General features: G+C 34.5%; 1 protein-coding gene across 1 annotated transcript; it reads left to right on the top strand.

Annotated features, from left to right (window-relative positions):
- The first annotated feature begins 8,992 nt into the window (after positions 1–8,992).
- LOC132190623 (glycosyltransferase BC10) lies at positions 8,993–13,972 on the top strand. Its single transcript, XM_059605667.2, has 2 exons — positions 8,993–10,339; positions 13,597–13,972. The coding sequence occupies exon 1, from the start codon at positions 9,255–9,257 to the stop codon at positions 10,326–10,328; it is 1,074 nt and encodes a 357-aa protein (XP_059461650.1). The 5' UTR covers positions 8,993–9,254; the 3' UTR covers positions 10,329–10,339; positions 13,597–13,972.
- The last annotated feature ends 5,400 nt before the right edge of the window (positions 13,973–19,372 follow it).

Here is a 19,372-nt window from a genome sequence, read left to right as displayed (position 1 = left end):
TATTTGATATTGCCTCGGAAAATAGTACTTTTAAAGTAAAAAAAAAAAAAAAAAAGAGAGAGCATTTTAGAAAAAAAAAAATTTATGTAAAATTTTTTCTTATAAGTGCATTTTGATCATTTTTAGAGTAAAAAAGTCAAATAAGTGTTTTTAAAATTTTTAACCAAACATGTCAGTTTTTTGTTTAATACAACTTTTTGTGTACTAAAAGTACTTTTTAAGTTCCTTAAAACATGAGAACTACATTTCAATCTATGTAGTAAAAGTACTGTTGATATAGCAATCTATGTGCGATATCAACAACTTCTACATCAATTCTGAGAAATGCTAAGTGTTCTTCTAATGTTCTCCTAGTGTCATTCCAACTGTGATGTGGTTTTTAAAATTATCAATAAATTAAAAGCTAATAATGATAATTTTAAATTCAACGATAATTTTAAAAGCCACATCACAGTTGGAAAAACAGCAAGAGAACACCTAACATTTCTTATCAACTCGGGATTACATTTAAAAAATAAATAAAATAAAAATTTAACGGTTTGAAAATGTGAAAAATTACTTTTAAAGTTCCCTAAAACATGGAGATAACACCTACTAATTCACCTAGTATTTCCCCTGAATAATGGCTGTACAAAATGGATACTTACAACTAATGATTCCTTTTTTAATTTCGTATGAATATGGCTATATGGAAGGCTAGATTCATAACAAAGGAATTCAAGTTAAATTTATAAACTAACTAACTTTCCATATCAAACTAAATTTTCAAATTTTAATTTTGTAGACATCAATACATATGGGCGTCTAGGGTTATTGGAACTAGAGTTTTTTTTTTTTTTTTTTTTTTTTTTCTTAAAAAAATATTTCCTTTCAAAGAATAAAGTTAAAATATAGTGTAAAATATAATTTTTCTTTAGTGGAAATCCGATCATATGTCCTCTTAGTAATAATGTTGATATCCATAAGAGGTAACTCAATCAACTGGGGATTACGCATCATAAAGCAATGTCACTTGTTCGAATCCCCTTCCCCCTTGTGCCAACATATTAGAAAAAAAAAAAAAAAGTAATAATGTTGCTAATAAGCCATTAATCCAATCATGTCATTTGATACAAAGCTTTAAAATTAAATTATTTAGTTTATACTTTAAGGTATTTTGATGCATTCCACTAAGTTAACTCACTCATACTCTTTGCACCCCATCTACCTAGGCTGGGGCTAGAAATGACTTTAGCCTAAAATTTGGATCGTTATATTCCAAGCTAATTGAACCTGAGTTATGATAAAGAGAACATGGGTGTGATGCACGCCCGTGTTTTTTAATATTTTTTAATATTAAAATAATATATTTTAATATTATAATTAAAAATATATATATTAAAAAATAATAAAAAACACGGGCGTGCATCACGTCCGTGTTCTCTGTATCTTCACTCATTGAACCTATAATAGGAAGGAAAATACATTGGTGACCTCGGGACTGAGTTTTTCTTCAAATTAAGTTGGATAAACTTTCTTTAACTCAGTTTATCAAAATAACATGTTCATTACGCATGGTAACGTGGAAGACTCTACCACTCAAGCTAATGAAAAAACACACTTATGCTTAAGTCAATAACCTCTCAAGGAAGAAGAATGGTGAAACTTAGAAGTTGTTTTGAAATAGTTCTCATACCTTCAATAACTTTTTTTCTTCATGTCAAGGGAGATTTTTCCTCCGCATGGGCTTTGCCAGGTGTTCCCTTGTTATTGGACAGTGCTCTAATTGGGTATTATATTTGGTTACTAACCTTAACGAATCATACTATGTCGTGTCTGGCCTTTTGTGGTGATACAGTTTTGATAAGACTACAATGTTAAATTAAATGCCATTTGTTAGTGTTATAGGGAGGTAAAAGAATGACATGTGTACCAAAGCCTAACGTAATTTATATTTGATATTTTGCTATTTGATATTTTGCTTGATATTTGATATTTGATATTTGATATTTAGATATTTGATATTTTGCTGAGACAGTGGGAAGTGAGTGAGATTGGGATGTCAGATGACTATGCCATGCTTTTGTGGATGAAGTGATAAGGAAGCAAATGAACTCTCACGAAATTACTGGTTACCTAGTTGTTGGGCTTCCTAGGAGCCTGATTAGGCCTGGACGTCACAATGTTGCCTGTCAAATGGCTCTTGTTGGGTTTATCTCGGGGCTAGAGGCCCATTACTAGGAGGGTTTTTTTTTTTTTTTTTTTTTTTTTTTCAATGTTGGGAAAGGGAAAAGAGAATTATAAAATAATAATTAAAAAAAAGGTGACAGAGTTTTTTTAAGAACCGTTGGGAATGAGTAATAAATGACCCGGCCCATCAGACGAATTGAAACTGTCAAAAGAGGCCATATTAAAAGTCAAAGTTCCGTAAACAAAACAAAACCCAAAATGGCTTATCACACGACCATCAGTAGTTGGCTGAGGAAATTAAACAATACCATCGGTGATCAAAAGAAAGAGGGAAAACTCTAACAAAAGAATTTTTTTAAAAAAAAAAATAATAAAAAAAAGCACAACAAATTAGCCATAAAAAGAAAAAAAAAAAAAAAAGAATGGAAAATTAAAAAGACAGTAAATAAAATTCCAAAATAGTATATCCAGCGGATGGTAGGCGGAAGAAGGTGGTGGGGACACAATGAAGGACTAGTACATGTAAGCCACTCACTAGAGCGTGAAAACTATACGCCGGCAGTGGGAGCTGAGAGGCAGAGCACCTTGGGGTGGCCAAACCACCTACACTCCCAAGGTGGTTTGTCCACCTCAGGTCGGCTGGTCTAGGTTGGTCGAAACCACCCTAAACCAAATGGGGGTGACTCGCCAAGCCACCCCGAGTAGCCTTGGGGGTGGTTTCGGCCACCCCCAATCCGGCCAGGGGTGGTCGGCCTCCCCTTAGGGCAAAATGGGGGTGAGCAACCACCCTTTTTCCAGCGTCTTTTTTTTAATTTTTTTTTTAATTTTTATTTAATTATTTAATATTTTTAATCATTTTATTTTTTTAAAATTTTTATTTTTTATTTTTAATTATGCATATGGACACGTGTCAATTTTTTAGAGTACTAACATAGATTTTCGTCAATTTTTGGATAGAATTTTGACGGATGTGCTATTTTTATTTTTAGTTATTATCGAAATCTGTGGTACAAAATAAAACCGAGGAGGCAAAAAATAAAGTTGTTAAACCACAATACACAGAGTATTTAACTCCCCCCCCCTTTTTTTTTTGTGAATTGGTTTTCCAACTTTTCATTGCTCAATTTTCCTCTTGCTCAGTAAGCACGATTTCATTCTTACATGTTGGAAATTCCTCTCTCTAGAGCTTATCCTCCCTCCCCTAGTGATAAAGTTATAACTTGGCTAGTCTATGTGCTGCTGCATCAGCCGTACGTTTAACATGATTCACCGTCCATGCGTGGAGTCTATTAAGAAAATATTTATCGTCGTTCAACAGTTTCCCATAGTTTCCTCAACATCCTCCATCTTTGCAGAGTGATTGGACAATTTCGTAGGCCCATGTTGTCACTTAGTTCCACCCCTTTCCATGCAGCCGGCGCCTGTGCCATGGCAGCTGGATCAGTAATGTATGATATGGTCACACAAAGCATTGCTACTACACGTTCTCCATGGTCCCGCCTTTTTTTATCAGCTTAAATTTTTAGGTCAATTTACCTCTCCACAACATTTAATCTCTCCATAAGCTTATCGACGATCGACAATGCTCAGGAAATCAGCTCCACAAGATCTGCCCCAGTGTCTAGTCTTTTACAAAATGGATACTTAACTAATGGTTCCGTTTTTAATTTAGTATGAATATGGCTATAAGCATGGCCAGATTCATAACAAAGGAATTCAAGTTAAATTTATAAAAATAATTAATTTTCCATATCAAACTAAATTTTCAAAATTTAAATTTGTAGAAATCTATACATAGGGTTATTAGAACTACGGTTTTTTTGTTTTGTTTTTTTTTTTTTTTTCTTAAAAAAAATATTTTTTTAAATCCGATCATATGCCGTCGTAGCAATAATTTGCTAATAAGCTAATAATCCAATCATGTCATTTGATACAAAGCTTTAAAATTAAATGCTTTAGTTTATACTTGAAGGGTATTTTGATCTATTTAACTAATTAAAGTAACTAATTCATACTCTTTGCGCCCATCTACCTAGGATATGGCTACGAATTACTTTAGCCTAAAATTGGGGTCATTATACTCCAAGCCAATTGAACCTATAATAGGAAGGAACATACATGGGTAACGTCGGAGTAATGCTAAAAATTACTCTTTTGTTCTTCTTGTGTTACTCAAAGAATAATGTGGCTTTTAAAATCACCAATAGTCTTGTGATTGATTAATGTTGAATTTTAATCAAATTGTGATTTTAAAAGCAACATCATTCTTAGAGTGACACAAGAGGGACATAAGAATAACTTCTAAAATTACTCGTAACCTCGAGACTGAGTTTTCCTTCAAATTAGGTTAGAGGAACTTCCTCCAATTGAGTCTATAAAAATGGCATGTTCATTTGCACGTGAGAATAACATGTTTTTTAAATAGCATTTAATAAAATTTCTTCAAAAATTTGCCATTACAATTAAGAAAAGCACGTATTTCTCACATACAAAGAGACATATGTCATTTTTATAAATTGAGTTAGAGAAACTTTTTTCAACCCAGTTTGGAGGAAATCTTTGGCTAATAACTTCATCAGCTTAGGCTGATAGGAAAACACACTAATGCTTAAGTAAATAATCTCTCAAGAAAAAAGAATGATAAAACTTAGAAGATTGTTTTGTGGTTGTATAATGAATAGAATAGTTCCCTTACCTTGATAACTCATTTTCTTTATGACATGGGCTCTCTTTCCTCTTCATGGGCTCCACTAGGTGACCCTTGCTATTGGGCCGTGCTCTTATGGGGTATTGTGTTTGGTTACTAACCCTAACGAATCATGGACACTCATGTTGTATCTTGCTTTCTGTGGTGATGCGGTTCTGGCAAGGCCATAATGTCGAACTACATGCCACTTGTTACGGTTATGGAAAGGTAAGGAATGTTTAGTGTACCGAAGTGTGGTGTTGTATGGTATTCTACTAAGAGCTTGTTTGGGATTGAGATTGAGATTGGTTAGGGAGGATAAAATGTACTTCTAATACCTATAAAACTGTGCCAAACAAAAAGCCGACATGTTTGGTAAAACATTTCAAAAATATTTATTTAGCTTTTTTACTCTAAAAATGGCCAAAACACATTTTTGAAAGAAACTTAAAATTAAAGCTTTTTTAAAAATGTTATTTTTTTACTTTAAAAGTTATACTTCCCAACAAATTTCTAAACATAACTGTGAATTTTTTTTATTTTTTTTTAATAACTATCACTTTAAACATTAAAAATATAAGAATAAAATAAAATTCTCCATAACTAGATGAGCCGTGATACAGGTTACACAGCGTGCTTAAAGGAAAATTTTTTTTTTTAATATTTTAATGCCAAAAAAAAAAAAATTTTTGCACGCGGCGTGCCACCCTAACTAGATATATAGTGACAGAGGAATAAGTTGGAAACCATTCGATCCAAGTGCCATCCGGCATCCAGTCAAAGCCAACTGTTCTAGCTTGTTGATATAGACCATGCTTGAATACTCACAAGCACTCTACCACCTTCAATCAATAACTCAAAATAAAAGAGCAAATAAATTTACCCAATAATCTTATCTCTTAATTGATTTTTTAGTCAATAGAGACTCTCAACTTTTCACTAAATAAAAAGTACATATAAACGACAAAATACAAATATAAATATAAAAAACGAGTATATTCTGGGTAGAATTAATTATAATTAGTTAATTAATTATGCCTAAAAAGACATCAACATCATATGCACTAGGGACACAAAGAGGGCGGTGCCCAAGAGATGCTGTGATAGAAAGTAAAGCCAATTAGATGGTTCCCTTTTTTATATCTAGTGCAGACAGCTAAAATGGATTACAAAGTGTAATAATTTGTCTTTTATCAGTTTCATTTTTCTCATTTTTACTACCAAAATCAACAGGGTTTGGGTTGTGAAAGCCAAGAGGGGCTTTTACAAAGTGAGACAGACCAATGATGTGCTTCTTGTAGAACCATCCAAAGTGGAAGTCTAAACTGAGGGAATCAAAAGAAACTAAAGATGGAGGGTTACTTTAGATCAAGCGGCGGAGACAATCGTGTTAGAATATTAACTAAATGTTTTTGAGATAAGTGGTGATGTAACACAGTAGTTATGAATTCTAATATTATCTTTATCATTTACATTTCATTTCAATTAAATACTTAAAGCATGTTTAGGATTGTGTCGGGAAATAGAGTTTTTAAAGTAAAAAAGAGCTTCATTTTTAAGTTTTTTTTTAAAAGTGTATTTTGGTAATTTTTAGAATAAAAAAGTTAAAGAAGTACTTTTAAAATTTTTTACCAAATATGTATGCTTTTTTTTTTTTTTTTTTTTTTTCACCTATTAAGGGAGAACAAACTCACACGTGAGAGAACATGTTAAAATATTTACTAAACAATTGCAGATATCCAGGGTTTATTCTATAAAAGTGGGTTCGACAGACCTAACTTTAGAGAAATCCCATGTGAAAAAGATTAACTATTTTTATATCAACTTTAACTTTTAAAATAAATAATTATTTAATTGATTGTTTGGAGTAGTTTTATCAGGCAAAATATGAGAGTGTGACTCAAAAGGATTGGGATATATGCCTTTTATGTGGTGATATTTAGGTTATGTTTGTTTGGTTTGTGGCCCTTCAAAGAATGGAAGAGATGAGGAAAAAGAGTGGTGAGGGATTGGAGGAGATGAGGAGGAGAAATGGAGGAAAGAGTATAAGAGAAGCTCACTTTATTTATTTTAAATTTGAATAAAATCATATCTTGAAGCATAACTTCTATGTGACATCTATTTTCTAATTAGCTATATCAATTCAATTTGAAAAAAAAAAAAAAAAAACCTTTGTTCTTACAAAATTGAGGACCAAGTATCAAAGTTGTAGCCATGGTTTTTGAAGTTTTGCTTGTAAAAAAACAAAACATGGTTTATCAGGTTTAAACCATTTAAGAAACTTTGGTGGTTTAGAAGGATAATATTTTCTGTTAAACTAGATTATAATAAATTTTTTCAATTCAGTCTATTAAACTAAGGTTTTGTTAGTGCTCTTAGATGTCATACTCTAAACTTTAAAACGAGCCTGTCATGGCGGAAACAGCAGACGCTTTGAGAGTAACAGAGTTTAGTTGTGATTTGGGCTATAAAGTATTATCTTGGAGGGTGATTAGTTGCAAGTAGTCAATGCAGTTGAGTTCAATGGTCTTAATTGGAGCAAATAAATGGGTTAATGAGCGGGTAAATTTGTCATACTAAGAGAGAGACTAACTGTGTTGTGCATAGGTTAGCTAAGGCCGCCATTAAAAATGTCAAAAAAGGCGTGGATGGAAGAAATTCTTAATTATATCTGTGGTGTAACTTTAGAGCAACGTGCTCTTCTGTCTTAAAGGTAAATTTGTCATACCAAGAGAGAGACTAATTGTGTTGTGCATAGGTTAGCTAAGGCCACTAGTAAAGATGTCACAAAAAGCGTGTGGATGGAGGAAATTCTTAATTATATCTGTGACGTAACTTTCAGGAGTAATTCTATAAGTCTCTTTTGTGTCCATCTTGAGTCCCTCCAAGAATGATGTGGCTATTAAAATCATCATTTGATTAAAATCCAATAATGATCAATCATAAGCCCAATAGTGATTTTAATAGCTACATCATTTTTTTTAGGGATTCAAAAGGAACACAAGAAAGATTTATATCATTATTCTAACTTCAGAGCAACGTGCTCTTCTATCTTAAAGATATCAATGAAAGTTGAAATATTTCCTTAAAAAAATAAAATAAAACAATATTACTCGCCTTAATAACATATGTCAGTTAATTGAAAAAATCTACTCAAACTTTTTTTTGGTTAGTAAATCTACTCAAACTTTTTTTTGGTTAGTAAATCTCCTCAAACTTAAATTGAAAGAAAATTTTGATGGTGGGTAAACTTGCCACTGACGCCAAGAAGGCAAGAAATCCCCAACCAACAATGACAGCACATCATTCATGAATGGATTTGTTTTCCATAAAACTATAATTGTACTCTCATCTCATGCATATCCAGGTAACAATTCCTAATGTAATTATTTAGTAGATTACTATATAATCAGAACTAAAAATTAGTCTTTCTTTTTTTTGAGAAAATTTATATACCCTCTTTAAAGTATCACTAAATTGACAATTTAATTGAGATAATGTCTTCTCAAACTACAAAAAATTGTCAATATTCTTCTCAATGACAAAAATATCATTAATAAAAAAAATTAAAACTATTTTCTTTTCAAAAGAAAAAAACTAGGGTATTGAAATTTTTAGTTTTTTTTTTTTTAATCTCGAATTTACTGGAGTACTTTTGTATCATCAAAAAATATTTAGGGTCATTTTTTATCTTTTTGCTGGTCTTGGAGATATTATCGCAATTAAAAGTTTGAAGAAAATATTGTCAATTGAGTAATAGTTTGAAAGAGATACGTAGGCTTTTTCCAACTTATTTTTCTTTTGCAAGTGCGAATAGAATAATTAATTTTCACTATCACTTCGTCAAATTATCAGTCAATAGTATAATACTTGCTCTAATAACATATGTTACTTGAAATACTCGACTAAAAAAAATGTACTCAAACTTAATTTTTAAGAAAATCTCCTCAAGCATAGTAAAGCATCTATGAGCCTAACCCACCATCAATTCCCATAATTATTATAATAATAATAAAGCCCCTGCCTTTTTTTTTTTGGTTTGGAAGGTGAGAAAAGTAAAGAAATGAAAAAGACTCATGCTCACCCAAATCCCAGCTTTTCTTTCCCCGGGCCTGTTATCTGTACAAAAGCCTCTCCCTTTTCTTGTGTCCTACTTCTCCACGGTCCACCAAAAGCAAAAGGTAGGAACCATATACTTTAAATTATATGCATTTTTTTCAACTCTCATCTTTATCCTTTTTCTTCTTTTTCTTTCCTATATTTTCTCTCCCATATCTCCATCATCCTTATCAGATTCCACTCATCACTCTCATGAACATCACTGTACTCTAAGAACCCCCTTTTTTTTTTCTGATCAAAAAAATCCAAATTTTTTGTTTTTCTTTCTCCACAAACAAACATGTTTTCATCCACCCCATTTGTCCTCTGTTTTGCTCTGTTTCTGTCCTTACCCCTTCTCTTCGTCTTCGGCCCTCAAATCCTCCCGCCGACGCGCATCTCCGACGACCTCGCCGACCTAGCCCTCTTCCGCAAGGCCACCCGCGCTTCATCTGCCGCGCGCACGCGCTCCACGCTCTCACGGTTGGGCACCGCCACGAATCCCAAGCCGAAGATTGCCTTCCTCTTCCTCACGAACTCCGACCTCTCTTTCGCTCCCCTGTGGGAGAAATTCTTCCATGGCAACGGTAACCTCTACAACATCTACGTCCACGCCGACCCATCTGTGAAAATCACCCCTCCCGGCGGTGTATTCCAGGGCCGGTTCATAACGCACGCGAAGAAGACGGAGCGAGCGTCGCCTGCTCTCATCTCCGCCGTTCGTAGACTACTCGCCACGGCGCTTCTCGACGACCCATTGAATTCCTACTTCGCTCTCTTATCCCAGCATTGCGTCCCTCTGCATTCCTTCCGCTTCGTCTACAAATTCCTTTTCCGCAACACTTTAAGGTTAACAACCTTGAAAGAAACGCTCTCGTCGCCGTCTGTCCCAACGTATCAGAGCTTCATCGAAATACTCTCCGACGAGCCCACCTTGGTCGACCGCTACAACGCTCGCGGCGATGACGTTATGCTTCCCGAAGTCCCGTTCGAGCAATTCCGGGTCGGATCTCAGTTTTTCACGCTGACCCGCAAACACGCGCTGCTGGTATTAAGAGACAGCAAGCTATGGAGGAAATTCCGGCTGCCTTGCTTAAACGCCGACACGTGTTACCCAGAGGAGCACTACTTTCCGACGCTTTTGTCCATGGAAGACCCCGGTGGGTGTACCCATTACACGCTCACGAGGGTGAACTGGACAGCCAGTTTTGACGGGCACCCCCATCTGTACACGCCGGAGGAAGTGTCCGCTAAGCTTCTGTACAAGTTGAGGAAATCGAATTCGAGTTATCCGTACTTGTTCGCTCGGAAGTTCACCCCCGATTGCTTGTTGCCGTTGATGGAGATCGCCGATGATGTCGTTTTCCGGGATTAAAGTAAACTCGGGTATGCTTTCTTTTTCACTCTTATCACTTGCTGTATTTTTTTCTTCACTCTTGACTTTAGTGGAATGCTTATTTTCTTCAATTATTGACCCAAAAAGATCCCATTTTTTTTTTTTTGGATTGAATTTGGACGAGTTCTTGGTTTGGTTATAATTAGGCCGAGTAGACTCAGTTAGAGTCTGAGTTGATTGCCTGAGTCTGTTTAGTTTCTTCTTTACTGCAAAGAACTGTTACCATCAGTTTCGCTAAGGGGTCTGGAATAGATGACAGTTACTTTGAATACAGCAATTTGCAGTTACTTTGAATAGAATTTGCAGTTACTTCTGTGCTCTTGCTAGTTGCTACTTTTGTTTTATCAAAAAAAAAAAGTTGCTACTTTTGTTTCAACAATTAAGGTTGGATTCTACCTTTCTCCATTGTCTCTGCGAACCGTATCTACGACATAATTATGTCATCAGAATTTCACAGAAATTCGAGCAGTTTAAGAACGAGACGCCATAGGACTTACTTGTCTTGGCCGGGTTGTCAGAATTTCGTAGGTGGGAACCATTATCTGGTCTCTTAGGTTGCCCAAATTTTGTGAAATTCAGACAGCTTAATTGTAATGAATGGTTATCCTTGTCCATTTGTCTTTAGTTGCTGCTCAGCATCTCTGCCTTTATTATGGGCATTTCATTCAACTCAATACTGTGGTGAGTACAATTTAGGTGCTACCATGAGGCTGGTAGGTCACCCATCAATATGTAGTGGTTAGTGTGGAGCTTTTAGGTTGTGAATGGAAGATTTTTAAAAGACTTGGGATACCAAATTTAGACCTCTTTGGCAGAATGAGGATCCCCTGCACTTTAGGCCGCTTGAATTACTAATTTGCTGGCATATGGTGTATATCCGGATCCTTCTTTGGCATGGCATCTGGTAGCAGGCTCTTGAGTATCAATGGCTAAAACTATGTCTAGTAGGGGCACTTTATTCAACTCAATTATTTGGTGAGTTTGAAGGGGCACCTTTGGTGTGGTTTAGGTGTGAGGATGTGACTGGTCACCCTTCAATATATAGTTGTTGATGGGGAGCTTTTTGTGTTGTGATTGGAAGATTGGGAAAGACTTGGGCTACCAAATATTTGCCTCTTTAGCATAGTCCTAATGATCAAATTGAGTAACGCTACTTTGAACATCCATTGATCTTATCTAAGTGGTTTCTCATATCAGCTGATTAAAAAAAACAAAAGAAAAGACACTTAAAATATGTCGCGTCAACTGGTATAAAATAGGCATGATAAATGCATCTGAGATTTCTGGTCCTAATGATTATATTGAGTAATGCTACTCTTCACACTTATTGATGTATTTTAAGTGACTTCTCATATTTGTTGTTTAAAAAAAGAAAAAGTACATCACGTTAATCGGTGTAAAATAGATATGATGGAGGTGTGTAGAGTTCAAACTTTTGAGGCATATGTATCTTAGAAGAAGATAAACAAAATGTTTGAGAGATTGCAGATATTTGCTAAGGATTAGCATGGTATTAGGGCTCTAATTTTGATGCATTCTGTCTGTTGCCGACAAGGATGCTTTTTGTCATTGAAAAATACTCGGACTTTTCTATGAATTCACGAGGAGTTGGGACAAGGTGTCTGCTAACCTTGAATATTATTATTGAAAGGGACATTTAGAAGAAATATAATAAGGTCTTTTGTAAGAAGCAGTAAGCATTAAGCACGCAAGCTGTACAATGACGTTGCACATTGATCTTTACAACCTTGAGACTTTGAGATTTTTATATGGTGAAAATTTTACTAGGCTTGAGCGACTTGGTGAAGCTCGATTGTGTGGTCACGTGTCATTTGTAGATCTATTTTAGGTTACATCTTTCATAAAGCTTCTGTGGTAACATGTCATGGACAGATGTGCTTAACACTTTCTCTAGATCGTTACATACACAACCAACTAATTAAATGTTGTATCACTTTAGTATAAGACGAGTGACATTTGGCCTCCTCAAACTAGTACTCCGTTATAATTAACACACTTCATTAGCATTTTTTGCTAAATTGAACGGAAATTGTGTCACGTATTGCCTACCTGATTTTGTTGTCAATTAGGCTTATAGTTTTCAATAGGCTGATTTTTTATTTATTTATTTATTTATTATTATTATTTCCAAAAGAAGAAAGGAATTCCAAAACACTTAACATTTACACCTCACCAACTATGAAAGAAAGGTTTTGTAACTACTGACCATAAATGCTTTGATTTGTAGTTATTTCATTCAACTTACCAAATGAGGAACATGAATTGAAATGGAGAGGCAAATGAACTATTTCATGGCTCATATTAGATTTCACAGCATCTAACGGTGCATATATTGTCTATATTGCCACGCCATTTAAAATTTTTAAACGATGTGGCACCATATACACCGTTATATGCTGTAAAATGAGAAATGCTTCAATCTAATAAAAACTCCACATTTTGCCCATAAAAGTTCACTTGGCAAGATGACACATTATTATTATTATTATTTTTTTTTGTGGAGGGAAAAAGACAAAACAAAAAGAAGATGATGTGGCATCTTGCCATGTGGACTTTTATGGGCAAAATATGGAGTTTTTATTAGATTCTAGCATATCTTCTGTAAAATCTAATCTGAACCTAGAGATAATTCATCTCATTTTCACCTGAAATGGAAAGAATCTTATTCCACCAAATGAAGACACTTGCTATATCTGCACAATTAAAATAGTAATTTTAATTTTGTTCTCACATAGGATCCTCTTCATTTTACTTGAGAGAGTTTACATTTTACAGTGTATATATGACTGTTATTTAAAACTTTAAATGATATAATAACAAATAAATTATTAGATCCGTGAAGTCTAATATGGACAAAAAAGTAGATCACCCATTTCACTTAAAATAGAGACGATCATGAACCCTTGATGTTAACCAGAATGTTATGAGCTTAGGTTGCACTATAGAATATTGTATTTATTATAAGATTATAGCATACACTCAATGCATATGACCATGGAAGACCCAGATCTGAAAATTGTCCCTTTTGTTTACTAGACCACCACCCATTGACAAATATGATAACATTTTTTCAAAGGAGAATGGCCTTTAGCTTATGTACTCATGTGGGTTTTTGTATATGACTCTGATTATTCTTTCAGCAGATCTGATCTCACTCTCTCTCTCTCTCTCTCTCTCTCAAGTTTCCAACTCACGTGACTCCTTTTTTTCTTTCATTATTTCTCAGGACATTGAATGGGAATCTCTTGGACTTTGGGAGTGGAGATGAATTATGTATGCTTGGTGTGTGGGACAAGACCCACACCCCAACATATCAACTGAGGAAGAAAAATCAAAAAAAGCTTTAATCGTAGCTTTTTGTCTGTATAGAAGGTGGGATCGTGCTCAAGTGTGATGCCTTACTTTTTTTTTCTTTTTCTTTTTCTTTTTTTCAAATGTATGTATGTATGTTTTATATGTATGGACGGTGGGCTTAGCGTGGAGTAGGGAAAAGCAGTAAGCAAGGCACATTGCTTTTTTCCTATTTTATTGGAAGAAAAGTTCTCCCATTTGCCCTTTCCGCAACCTTCTCCACTTTCAATATGTGGCGTTTTCTTTTAATATTTATCTCTCTTGTGCCTCTGATTTTTGGTATGGATCAATAATATAGAGAAATGGAGAGCAATAATACCCTATTTTGCATGGTCGGACCCGGCTTCGAGTACCAACCAAATAAGAACAGAAACGCGGGGTGGTGTCGGCATGAGGCTCGCGGGGAGCTTCCGACGGTCAAGTTAGTCACTTTGTGTGAGAGAGAGATAGGAGAGGAGTTTTTATTTATTTATTTTTTTTTTTGAGGACATACCTGAGTTTTTGTTTCAGTTGGGCCTTAGGCTTTGGGATTGATATCAAATTTTATATATATATATATATATATATATATATATATATATATGCTATCATGTTATTTAAAATTGATATGATATTATGTATATCGATGTGTTTTATGTACATTAGTAAATGCAACAAACAAAATTTTGCTAGTGGTTTCCTGAAATGAGAAATGTTATGCATGTTATCACTCTCAACTCTTAAATGCATATTTTTTAGTATGACAATAAAAATTATCATTGAATCTAAAATTTAATAGTAATTTATGCAAAGTTTAAAGATAATTTTCTTGTCACGTCAGATAGAGAGAGGGTGTGTGTACGAGTTTACTCAAAATGGACTAATCACACGGCTAAACTGTTGAAGAGGTTTGAAAGAAGTGTAGTGCATTGCCAACGAAAGTCAAAGGATATGGTGCAGAAGAAATACTAAAAGAGAGTAGGTCGGTTGCTCACTTATTCTTTCAATTGAAAACAATATCCCAAGTATTGACACTAGACAGTGAGTGAAATATGAGATCTCATCAAATGTGTAGTCAGATTTTAGATATAAAATAAATTGATTTGGTTTTAAGATAAGTTATAATTGATTTGATTTGGTTTTAAGATAAGTTATAATTTTTTAACCCCAAGGGGTTGGCCCAAGTGGTAGAGGCTTTGGTCTTAAAGGTTTGCTCCATTCAAGGTCCAAGGTTCAACACCTCATGGGTGCAAACAATTTCTTGAGGTCACACCCCCTGGTGAAAAGCCAGCGATTTAACCAGTTCCGTGTAGGAAAACTTCCAAGGATGCGGTGCACGGGACCGGGGTGGGTCCAAAGGGCCCTGCGTCGGAGAGGTTCCCCAACATAAAAAAAAAAAAAGAAAAAAAAAAAGAGGGAAGATAAGTTATAATTCATTTTTTTTAAAAAAAAAGTTAATAATAAATATGATTGAATTGGTAATAAATGATCTTTTTTTTTTTGGACGATTATGCTGTCTAAAAACTAATGACGTATTTGAAAAGATTAATGTTCATCATTTGTTGACATCGCTGTTGTAAATGACTATTCCACATTGCATAAGTTATCGGCATCAAATTCCTTCAAATTTTCTAAAATATGAGATTTTAAGATTTTAAAATTTGAGTCTTTTATTACATTTAACTATCCAAATAAATATAAAGATTTGTATGTTAGTGAGGCAAATTGATTTGGCATGTTGAAAACTAAAATTACTTACCTCAATAACACACAAATCTCTATATTTATTTGAACCGTTAGTTATAATGGAGGACTTAGATTTTCAAAATTAAGGATCTCATATTTTAGAAAATCTAAGGGGATCTCAATTCTAAGTTATCCAACCCCTCCTTGTTTTATCTATATTTCTTCTTTCTCTTTTTCTTCTTTTCCTTCTTTATGGTTTTTCTTAACTTTTGTGGGAAGACAGAAGCTATATTACCACGCCCATTCACCTCCTATAAATATAAGAACAACAAACGACATACCTCCTCGGGACGAGCTTTCAATATCTGCTTGACGAATCTCCTATAGATACTTAAACATAAAAAAATAAAAATAAAAATAAAAAAGAAAAGAAAAAGAAATTATGTTTTGGGTGTATAGAGTGACTACTATTCACAACCCTAATTTTTACATAATAATCTAAGAAAGCTTAATGATCAAACTTCACTTATATATAGGACAAAAATAATAGAGGTATGTCGTTCTTAAATACCACACTTCCACCATGCACGCGTCCCTTTACTAGCTTCCCCGCCTCTAGATCCACCATAAGCCACTGCAAACCCTCCTCTTCACTAGTGTGTGAAGCGCACATGCCGCCTCCTCCGGTGGTGTTCAGTTCCACATCTACATCTGAGAGCCCATCTCAACTTTCCTTAATTAATTACCAAGTGTTCTTAATTTAATTGGTTATAGTGCTGCATTTTTGTAGGTGATGTAGACAGTGGTGGAGCCAAGTCTACTTGTCCAACCATGGTGGCTTGCAACCTCAAGCCAAGCTCACGATATGACTTTTCTTTGCAAACCACTTTCCTTCACCATCGTGGCCAATCTGAGCTCACATCAAGCTTTGTTCTCCTGCTGAATACGATCGATATCATCTTCATTAACGGTTCTAAAGGCTAAGCTCACGCTCATATTTTACTACTTGTCGCACCAGATTCAACTCGTCAAATAAATTATGTTTTTTAATCCAAACTCAAGCTTCCACCTTAAATTTGAGGTGAGATATTATAATATTTTTCATGTTAAAAATGATTTTTAGTTTCCTAGTACTTAGTGGGGAGAACCTCCCCCCTTTTTCTTTTTGTTTATTTATTTATTTATTTTCTTTTTGCTTATTTTTCTTTTGTTACAAGTTCAAGCTCCACGACGCCGAGTGTGCCGTCCATCACTTCTGCTGTATCTTTTTCTGGGATTGATGGAATTCTTGGATCAGATTGTTCAAAGCTCAATCTACGTCCTTCCATCAGACCCACCTAGACACACGTCATTTCACCGCGCGCACCTGCCCCGCCTACTTCCAATGGCACCTATCACTTTTGATTCTGGCAACTTTGCGACAGATCGTGACTCGTATGCGTCTGCACGTGTATTTTTCTCTTTCTGGCTAGAATCATCCGGCAGCCTTCCTCCGGTTGTGTTTTGTGGGCTTTTGTGCTTTTTTATTTTTTTTTTTCATGTTTTTCCGTTTTCCCCGTATTTTGTGGTTTTGGCCTGTTAGGTTGAGGATGTAAATAATTTCTTGGCTTGCGAGTCGAGAATGATGAGTTTTAGCAGGAGGATGTTGCTATCTATATATCGGATTGAATCTGTCACTTGTTGTTACAACTAATGATTAGTCATGGGTTAGCGAATTTTGATGTCATAGATAGGTCTTGAATGTCAGATTATTATATATGTATCTATGAATTGTAACCTTGTCGCTTCGGCTATGATTTTCTCATAACTTTTACTCTGTGATGTAAGAGCTTTATGCTCGTGACTCTTCATTAATTAATGAGACTAAAATGATTTCCCCTTAAAAAAAAAAAAAAAAAAAAAAAAGGGTTTCCTAGTACTTGAGGCTCATGTTATCAATTCCCTACCTTATTTAGTTTACATTTCCTCGTTTAAAACACATTAATTTCTCTATAAACACCACCCATTATAATACAATTCAATGCAATTCAACATAGGAAAGATGTAACCCTAATTCAGGTATTCTCTATTTCTCTCTCTACTTCTATGCTCTTTCTTACATTTATATATTTTAGTATATATTTTTACAATATAAAAATAGTCCCAAAAATGGTTTAAGCAAACAAAAGGAACCTTGATGTTTTAAAAAGAGAGGAAAAAAAAAGAAAAAAAGAAGCTATTTTGCATCACTATTCTTCATGATAACGAGTCACAATGTCAGTTTTATAACATTTATAATTATACTTGAATTTAATTGTAAATTCTTGAAGCTTGCTTCATTCTCCTCATTAGGGGTATATACAAGCGGCTACGGTTATTCTCTTAATGCAACCGCAACTCTTTAGAGCATTCTCAATGGAAGAGCCATATTTTTATGTAAAATAGCTCTTTAAAACTCACTTTTATCTAATTTAGCTAAGCCATTTTTAAGTGTCTCCACATCCGATTAGCTATATTTCTAAAAAAATGTGGGAAAAGATTTGGAAAAAAGATAAAGCAGGAGAGAGAAACACTAAAAAATAAAATGGCTCCCTTAAAAAGTGCTGTTACATTTAACTTTTTTTTTTAGCTCTTCTAATCAAATATCTATTTTACATATATTTTTGGCTCATCCAATGTGGAAGGTTTTTTGAACATTTGAAGAGCTATTCTAGATAAAAGTAACATTTGGCTCTTCCATTGGGAATGCTCTTAGGTGTTATCATTTGAAGTAACCGCAACCGCATAGTTAGGGTCGATTAGTGATGATTATGCGATTATAGAAGACCAATTACTAAACCCTAACCATGTGTCAAATAATATGTCTTTTGGGCCTCTAGTGACACAGCAACTTCTCTGCATGAAGTATATAAACTTGGTGGCAACCTGAAATATGTACTTTCTTACTCCTAAATACTTCAAGCAGGACAATTATCAATCATTAATTATCACTAATTATTATTATTTTTTTAATGGTTCATTGATAAAAAATCAAGAGTATAAAGCTCTTACATCACAGAGCGTAAAGCATAAATCATAGCCAAAAACTGTGATGTTACAAAATCATAGATACAATCAGAAAATTCTTACAATCAAATATTATTTATGACTTCAACTTTTATTAACTCATATATAATTACAATTATGAAATAGATCTGCTTCGGCCAAACTAGATCTAAGACATAGGTAGCCCAAATTTTTAAACTTTATTTTCCGGCCGTGAGAGATAATCCTCACACTGATCTACTCCTCCTCAGCCTAAAAGGTCAATAAAACAACTTATGTCTTCGACCCAAAGACCAGGATAAAAGTAACAAAAAATCAAAACTACAAGTAGAAGCAGAGGAGCATGGCCTCGCAGACAACCTCGAGAAGACACGCCTTGCCTTGGCTGGTGAAGACAAATAGATCTGAGTTTGAAAAATTAGATTTAGATTTAGATCTACAAACTATATCTAATACAAAACTGCCAGAAACGGAGTTCGGAAGAAACTACGAAGAAGACACCAAACACTACTACTAGGGTGAAGAAAAACAAGGACAAGGAAGGGGAGGAGGGAAGAATGGCTCCTATGTGTTTTCTTGTGTTAGTTTTTCTGTGATGGTCTCTTCTTAATGGACTATTAATTATCACTAATTATCTATCCTTACATATAATATATATTATGTCCTTAAGGGGTAGCTCAATTGGCTGTGGACCACGCCTAATGAGGCGGAGGTCACTAGTTCGAATCTCCCATCCTCCTTCCCTTATGTGGACATGTCAAATATATATATACATTGTTTTGGTGTTTAATTATTTGCTTAAATCTCTTCTAAGAGAGATATTCTCATATAGCTATAGTGGGACTATGTTTCCCTTTGAAGTTATATTACAACAAATTTTTGCACACACAATCATGGCCACTACTCACTGGACTCTTTTCCGTATTATTTTGGCACTTAATCTCTTGGCATCTCTAATTATT

Source organism: Corylus avellana, chromosome 2 (assembly GCF_965113065.1).
Source record: "Corylus avellana chromosome 2, dhCorAvel1.hap1.2, whole genome shotgun sequence".
Lineage (NCBI taxonomy): Eukaryota > Viridiplantae > Streptophyta > Magnoliopsida > Fagales > Betulaceae > Corylus > Corylus avellana.
The sequence above is the reverse complement of the archived record's forward strand: the minus strand, read 5'-3'. Positions and strand labels throughout refer to the sequence as shown.

What these genes read in the sequence shown, in the direction of transcription:
- LOC132190623 (XM_059605667.2), top strand. Translation starts at nt 9,255, where the DNA reads ATGTTTTCATCCACCCCATTTGTCCTCTGTTTTGCTCTGTTTCTGTCC.